We start from the raw sequence: 8,380 nt of genomic DNA, 5'->3' as shown, positions 1-8,380 counted from the left end.
ACCCACAACCTCCAGGCCCCTGGAGCTGCATTACTGCGACACCTACCTGCTGCGCCACCCTGCCGCATATATGAGAATTCAGGGATTCATTTACCATAATGCTAATTAGCAAAGATATGAGCTTCCATATTTTGTTAGCAACTTTAGCCTCATAACTCTGTCTTAACTCATCAAATGCATTTAAAGTGAAGGGGAAATTGTGTGAAACTCAATTTAATTGTGCAATAGGTCAAGAAACAGAAAAAGAGTGGAAGATTTTGCTAGCTCACATATGTGAGGAAATGAATGACAGGGGGCATGCTCACCATTCTGAAAAAAGAGAAGTTATTTCTCAACTAATGTGCTGTAACATCCTTCAGAAGGTCCATATTGCGGTGGCATCAACTAGTACCTTTAAAAAGCAGCTAGAAATGTGGCCTATCTGCAGTTCTCTATGGCCCACTTTTGGCCTTGAATGAACCACTCAGCCACAGGTCCACCTTTTATGAAGCAGATGTGAGGTGCAGTATACAACACAGAGACACAGGTCAAGTCAAGTGACGGTGTGCCCGTGTGTAGTAATGCTGAGCAAAGCTTATTTGGAAAGTGCACCCCCCTTTACATGCATACCCGGTAAAGGCCAGTGTGAAATACGTTTATGATTCTCCTTCTCCTTTAATGCCATATGCATTACACTCCTACTACTGCACAAAGTGCTGGATCCACAATGCCAACAGTGCAGTGTGTTTCTGTAGTTTTTGCCCCTGTGCTTGAACAATATTTCGTTCCAGTGTGTACAAGTTATGGTGAGTTTCTGTAATAAAAATCACTTGACTTGATTACTGCCATCATAGAAGTGTAAGGTCAGGTGTCACGTGAAATAACTACACCATTGTCCATTTTTAATGAATAGATATTGTAAAATACTGCTCACTCTGTGTTTGTTTACGGCTCAGACTCTACTAACAGTGAAAGCACTTACTGCCATCTAGTGGTTAAAAAAACATTTGTTTATAATCTGTTATTCTCATTGGGCTTATTCTGCATTGTAAATGCTGGTCTAACCAGGTTAATGATGGGTAACTCTGGTCTGGTGCTGGTTAGCTCTTTTACTGGTTGACCATCAGTGGAGCTTCCAGAACACAACATTTAACCCCTCGATAAACTCTTCAATGTTCAGTTTAATCTGCGCTTTATACTACATCAAAAATCAAGGTGAGCCAACAAACAGAAGTGGTCCAAACTTACTTAACTTGATGTTTAAAAATCCATTTAAAGCTCTTGTTTAAAGCTAAGAGGGTGTTTTCCTTTTCATGTAAAGGTACTATTTCAGTGGCACGAACTGCTCAGAACTGTCCTGGCATTGTGCAGCTTATTGAACACACACACGTGCTGAAGGTTGCCAGGTCATGCCAGTCCAGCTCTCCTGTTTCACCTGTGCTCACTCAGTTATTTTGGAGTTTGATGAGCCTGTGGTCTGCGTCCTTCACTGTGAGGAACCAGCGCCCCCCTGTGGTGGTAGAAGTGATTACAACAGAATCATGTCTGACCTCTGCTCATTCCAGCTGTGTGATTACTTTTGATGTCTGTGTGTAGTGAATGTCCACAAGGTAGAGTCGCTGAGGCCGAGGACGCCTTGGGTCTGACTTCAGGTCGCTGTCGGTGAGGAGTTTGATGTGTTCTCCCTCTGTCTGTGTGGGTTTCCTTCAGGTGCTCCAGTTTGCTTCCACAGACCCAACACACATGCTGTGTTATTGTCCTCAAGTGTGAGTGACTGGGTGAGTGTGTGTGTGTGTTATTGTCCTCAAGTGTGAGTGACTGGGTGAGTGTGTGTGTGTGTTATTGTCCTCAAGTGTGAGTGTGTGAGTGACTGGGTGAGTGTGTGATGTCCTGTGACGTACTGTTGCCCTGTCCAGGGTGTGTTCCTGCTTAGTTCCCACTAATTCTGTGTAGGCTCTGACCCCAATGTGACCCTGAACAGGATGAAGCAGTTACACTGAATGAATGAATGTAATTACTGTGGTGTATAAATGTGTACTTCACTTTAACTTTGTGTTTAAGCCTTCAAACATTTTCACAAGCAACAAGGCCGTAAGCAAAGAAGGAGATCATGAATTCAATCCCCGGTGATGCCTCTGCCTTCTGAGTCCACGAGAGCACAGCTGGGCCGGCCAACACAGACACAGTGTTCTCCTCCGAGCGCGTTGGTGCTGTATTATTAGCCATTTGGAAAAGAAGCAGTGGCTGGCTTAACGTCTGAAGGGAAGCGTGTTCTTTCTGTGGACTGTGGGAGTTCCAGACAGCAGGTGGAATAGGCACTGACAAAAATATGACTAAATTTGGGAAGACAATTGGGTAAAAATCAAAAAATGCCAGTGGATCATTAATAATACACCCCCACCACCACCACCACAAACACAGCCCCCTCCCCCAAACCCGCTTCATCCCACATTCCATTCCTCCTCAGAAAACAAACAGCCGCTCATTAGCATGTGTGACCTGCTGGCGGTAAACAGGCTGATTTCCACTCGAGTGCAGGGGCAGAATGAGGCTGGAAAAGAGGCACTCCAAGTAGGTGGGCTTGCTCACTGTCTTTATGGGGGCTTTTATGAGGACTTAACAAATGCGAGTGGACAGGCAAAACATTTGGGCTTGGGGTGCGGGGGTGTGGGGGCGTGGGGTACACACTTTTTCACAGTGTGTGTTTGTGTGTATCTGCTTATTCCTGTACATCTAGTCTTGGGTGGTCACTGATGATCAGTACATTGCTTAATGTGCACATGAGAGAGGGAGTGGGAGAGAGAGAGAGAGAGAGAGCCAGAAAGAAGTGAGAGAGGAAGATGAGGTAGATACAGATAGAAGATCAAGAGAGAAAAGAGAACAGGGGGGAAAGGGATGAGGATATACACAAGAGCAGGTGAGAAAATGGAGGAGAGTGAGAGGAAAGACAAGGAAGAGAGAGAGAGAAAGCGATAGAGCAGCAGGGAGAGAGAGAGTTAGTTTTCTCTCTCTCTCTCTTTTTGTCCTCTGTAATTGTAGGAATGCAGCAGAAGCTTAACTGTGTGTGTATGCCAGAGCTGAGGTAATGTGTGGCATTAAAATAATTCTTTTGTGCTCTTGTCTATGGGCCGATGAAAGAGCTCTGTAATTACGGAGATAATCAAAACTGTCACAGATTATACCACAGCAGAAAGGCCTTTCTTGTTTCATAACAGAGTGGACCACCAACGTCCAAGCACTTTTCACTCCCTGTGGAGGGCTCTTCTGTGCTGGAAAACATGCTTTATGCTGCAATGTACTTTAATGTATACAACCGAGAGGAGCTCATCTGTCACATGATTTCAGGCTTATCGGCAGAACCCCGCACGATATGGTCGTTTACTATGGACAATGCATTCAACATGTTTCCCTCTGCTTACAATAGAAGAGACCTGTTGGACACATTTACAGTTCTGCCCCTGTTCGTTTGGGCCCTGTTATAGTTTACTTAACAAAGCCGTGTTGGATTATTGTCCATGCCGCTCACCTCAGTGACACAGACGGAAGTCAGGCTGAAATAAATATGGAAATATTCAGGGTTTGTCACTGATTATTTAAATATTTTGAGTATTTCAGTCTCTCGGAATGGCAATATTTACAATGCAAATATAAATCACCTCCACCTGGGGAAGGCATGGCACTCAGTGGGATGTCTATTATTGCACCACTTATGGTAGGTACTAACCTTTTTTTATTTTGCCATTTTACACTGAATTAACTACCTGTTCCTCATTCACTCATTAAGGGCATTCACAAGTTTTAAATGGTTTTTGTGTAACATACCGTTGTAATTCAAAATTCAGATATTTTTGAGCTCATTTGTTATTTGTTGGTTACGGTTGTTTAGTATTTAATAAGTTAAAATGAATTATTAATAAGCTACATTATCTATCACAAGCTCTCACTATCACTAACATCGAACTCTCCATCTTTAAATCCTCTAAACCAAACTCACGCATGGTTTTGAATACAAAATTATCCCAAAAACAGAACAAAAAAATGTTTGTTTGTATGAGAGAAGGTTTGAATTATAGCTCTTTTTCACACACACAAGCTTTACAAATGTTTATTATATATATATATATATAGGGCGGCACGATGGCGGAGGTTGTGGGTTCGATTCCCGCTCCGGGTGACTGTCTGTGAGGAGTGTGGTGTGTTCTCTCTGTGTCTGCGTGGGTTTCCTCCGGGTGACTGTCTGTGAGGAGTGTGGTGTGTTCTCCCTGTGTCTGCGTGGGTTTCCTCCGGGTGACTGTCTGTGAGGAGTGTGGTGTGTTCTCCCTGTGTCTGCGTGGGTTTCCTCCGGGTGACTGTCTCTGAGGAGTGTGGTGTGTTCTCCCTGTGTCTGCGTGGGTTTCCTCCGGGTGACTGTCTGTGAGGAGTGTGGTGTGTTCTCCCTGTGTCTGCGTGGGTTTCCTTTTTTTTTTCCACAGTCCAAAAACACACGTTAGTAGGTGGATTGGCGACTCAAAAGTTGTGTGAATGTGTGTGTTGCCCTGTGAAGGACTGGCGCCCCCTCCAGGGTGTATTCCTGCCTTGACCCCAATGATTCCAGGTAGGCTCTGGACCCACGAGACCCTGAATTGGATAGGCGCTTACAGACAATGAATGGATGGATATATATATATATAATTTTTTAATGTATAAATTTAATTAAGACAATATATATTTTATTATAATTTGTTTAATTAAGTGGTATATAATGTATCCAGACTTATACTCTCACTCTGTCTCAGGGCAGGTTTTACAGGGAGAGACCTGTATCTAAACAAACAAGAAATCCCTGTGATCCAGTCCAGTTTTTCTGTGCGCCTCTAGTTTTGCTCAGCGTAACCCACTAACGCTGTGAGTGTGTGTGTGTGTGAGAGAGAGATATTCACACATACAAGGAGAGAGGGAGAGAGAGAAATACCGAGCCTTGTTTACGGCGCCGAGCTGCAGATACACGACTTTACTACGAGCTTTATCTGATAAACGATACCAGAGATAAACACTGCGAGGAGGACAGAGCTCCGTGGGTGTGTGAGGAGGCGTTTCATGTGGGAAACTGGAGAAGATGAGAATTGGGAAACTGGGAAATATCGCAGCCTTTTGCTTGGGAACAGCGTAATTGAGAAAATCTGAGTAAAGCGGAGTGGAGAGAGGGGGAAAACGGAGCGCGTACAGTGGAAGAAAACCGTTTATTTCCAGCCTTAACGGTCGGGTACTTTCTACATGTTCGCCGCCGTGCGCTGTGATTTTGTCCGTCTCAATTCAGCGGGCGAAAACTAAAGGAGTCGCTGCTTTTATGAAGGAGATCAGCACCACGCAGCAAATCCCTCCCTCCGCATCCACGTCTCACCGCGGTTAGCCCAGCGCTAGCCTCGCCTTAGCTTTGGCTTTAGCCGGCGTCAATGGAGTGCGAAGATGCGGCTTTCCACATCGCCTCGTCGCGGTTTTCTTTGCTTTATCTCTCCTCTTCTGGGGTTTTTCACGGATAGTAACCGAGGCGGAGTAGCGCCCGAGCGGCTGAATCCTCCGTTCCTGGTCCATGCTGAAGAAAAGGCGAGCTGAAGCTAAGCTACAGCTAAGCTAAAGCTAACTGTATTAAGAGTGCGAGAGAGAATCACTTTAAACCAACGGACGAATTCCTCCAGCCCTCAGTAGCTCTGTCTGGCTCTGCCTTCTCCATCCCCCCGAAAATACCACATTTCATCGCCAAGAAACACTCCCAAAGCTGAGCCAGGCGGATAAACTAACGTTTAATAAAATCTTTTATATAAAATTTAATTTTGGAGGCTGCTTTTCAGAGAGAAAATACAAAAAAAACGCCGAAGCGCAGACCACGAGACCCAGCGAGTATTTCTCACAGTTGAAGAGTCTTATTCGTCTTTATCTTTTTATCTCTCTTTCTCCAGCTCTAGTGTTTACAGGAATGAGGTCTTGGAGAGTAAGGAACCGTTTGACCTTGTTCTGTGGTCTGCTGCTGTCCCTCTCCACTATTTGTCCCTGGCCCGCAAATGGAGAAAGTAAGTAATACTAAGAAATGATAGTCCCACATTGGAAGTTTTCAGAGTCCTTATGTATATGAGAAAAACGGGATTATAACTTTCACACACTTTTAAAACTTGGTCAGCACAGTCTTTGCACATTGTAAGAGGAGTTGGAGAGTTGTATAAAAGGCTTACTGTGGGCAAAAAAAACTTGTTTGTCATGTAAACCATATTAAAGGTGCACTAGGCGATTTTACTCTATTTTCCAAGTGGTACGTGTAAGTCTAAAATAGGAAGAGCATGGTTAAAAACAAGTCTTTTGGTAATGGCATCAGCACAAGTGCGTTCTGCGCCTGAGAAAACCTGCTTGGAAAAACTGCACTCTGGGGAAGAAACAGATGTCTTTGTTGTTGTGGTTCACCTACTTGGCCACTGGAGGTCACTTTGACTAACGCTGTTTCATTGATCAGGATTTTGGATATGTAACATTTGGCGATTAGGTATCAGGTGAGCTACAATGACATACCCAGGCTTTCTGGTAAAATTGCCTACTGCACTGTTAAAGTACCCAAACCGATTAGAAATGGAGTCCCCGTATGGCCTGTTTTGATTTCGCTCTTTTTGTGCTATCAGAAGAATCAACACATTTACATAAGCCATATTGCCCTCTTCACAGGCTACAACAGTCTTAGGCTCGCTAGGAAGTTATATCAATGTTTCAGCTCGGACTGCCCTTTGAGTGAGGTGTGATACAGAGCAACCAGTCAGAGCAAGGTCATTTACATATCATTGCCAGTCAAACAAAGCCTCGCGCCCTCATTCAGCTGTTTTTGTTTTTTAAATTTTACAATGAATAGAGCAGCAGAGGAGAGCTCTGAAAATAATTGAGAAGTTAATCATTCTTAAAGCTACAGAGACTAACAACAACCCTACACATTTTTGTTTTGACATTAAAACAGTAAACAAAAATAACATTAGAGAGAAAAAACACAGGAATGTAGCCTATGAGGGCCTTTTTATTGCTGCAAGAAAAAACACAAAGCAGGTAATTACTGTGAGTTATGGGCTGCATAGCAATGTTAGTCTACCTTTTAAAGATAGTCTGAATATTACAAATGCTAAAACCCTCAAAGGACTCAGTGGAGTATAGTCTATCACTGCTAATTTGACAGTTTGCCTATAGTTAAAGTTTCTAGTTGTTTTCCAAGATACTTACACGGAATAATTGAGTTTGGGCAGGTAGTTTGTTTAACTAAGTGTACCACCTGGTTTTGGGAGTCTAAATGGCCTGGGTACCGTACAGAGACTTAATTAGACAGAAGAATGATTGGTAGATTTAGCTCTGTGATCATTGTCATTAAGGTTTGGCTTATTCAGGTCAAGTCTTTCACTTTTTTGTTTTAACATCTGGTGACATTTGTCACCTCTTGGTTTAAGCAGCCATCATGTAACACCGTCTATTGACTGAAATACCATCTGCTGTGAAGGTCAGAATAAGTTACTGTGAAAAGCAAGTACTTATCCAACATATTCTGATGGTTCAAAGGTAGATCGAGGACAGAACTGACCTCTGATCTGTGTATTTAAGATGGGGAATCTAGTTTTTCTTTTGTTTTTGCCCCCAGTAATGCTTTTCCTAAATATGACCGATTAGGCATTTAAGACATTTAAAATCTTTGATTATTACTTGGATTTATATTTTGACCAGTATTTGGATTATTCTTGGACTTGGGTGAATGTCTAGATGTGTTTTCTGGCTTATTTGTTCTGTGGGTTATCTAGCTTTTTGCTTTTGTTGCTGTAAAGATGCGAAAAAGCAAACAGCTGTCATTAATTTCTAATAAAAGGAAAGAGAATTACATTTGTAATCATTTCAGTGTGTTGTATGAGCAGAGGCCATGTAATAAGTCTATTTTAAATCAATTACTTTGTCAATGCAGAGAGAGAGGGAGAGAGGGAGGAAAAAAGGCGATTTTTGCTTTTCCCTTCATGTTTCGCCACCACAAAATTTCCATGTTTCCAAGTCAACTGCAAACAAGCCTCCCTGATTCATCCAGTTCATCAAGTGAGGGAAAAAAAGCTAAGGTTTTAAAATAGAACATGTAAAAACACCTTCCCTAGCAAAACAGACTTGGTTCTGTTGATTGGAAGAGTGAGGAGTTTGTGAAGCATGTGTAATTGGGTTTTACTGTTAACCCCAGTGGTTGCAGGGCAGGGTGGCAGCGGAGGTTCGCCATCGAGGTCCTAAGTATAACCTACCTTTTGCTGCTGGGACAGAGAAAAAATTCTTAGTGTGGTTGAAATTGGGCTCAGTGACTTATCACTTCACACTTGAACCTGGTTAACCCTCTTGTTTGCGATTTGTTCAAATTAAATCTTGAATTTGAAAG

The 8,380-nt window shown here is 42.9% G+C and overlaps 1 protein-coding gene across 1 annotated transcript in view; it reads left to right on the top strand.

The window, feature by feature from the left end:
- Window positions 1-4,641: 4,641 nt before the first annotated feature.
- igf1rb (insulin-like growth factor 1b receptor) overlaps window positions 4,642-8,380 on the top strand; it is a 69,668-nt gene continuing 65,929 nt past the window's right edge. The window contains exon 1 of the mRNA XM_066647525.1: window positions 4,642-6,026. Coding sequence (XP_066503622.1) covers window positions 5,933-6,026 — 94 coding nt within the window. The 5' untranslated portion in view covers window positions 4,642-5,932. The remainder of the gene's footprint in view (window positions 6,027-8,380) is intronic.

Source organism: Hoplias malabaricus, chromosome 16 (genome assembly GCF_029633855.1).
Source record: "Hoplias malabaricus isolate fHopMal1 chromosome 16, fHopMal1.hap1, whole genome shotgun sequence".
NCBI lineage: Eukaryota > Metazoa > Chordata > Actinopteri > Characiformes > Erythrinidae > Hoplias > Hoplias malabaricus.
The sequence above is the reverse complement of the archived record's forward strand: the minus strand, read 5'-3'. Positions and strand labels throughout refer to the sequence as shown.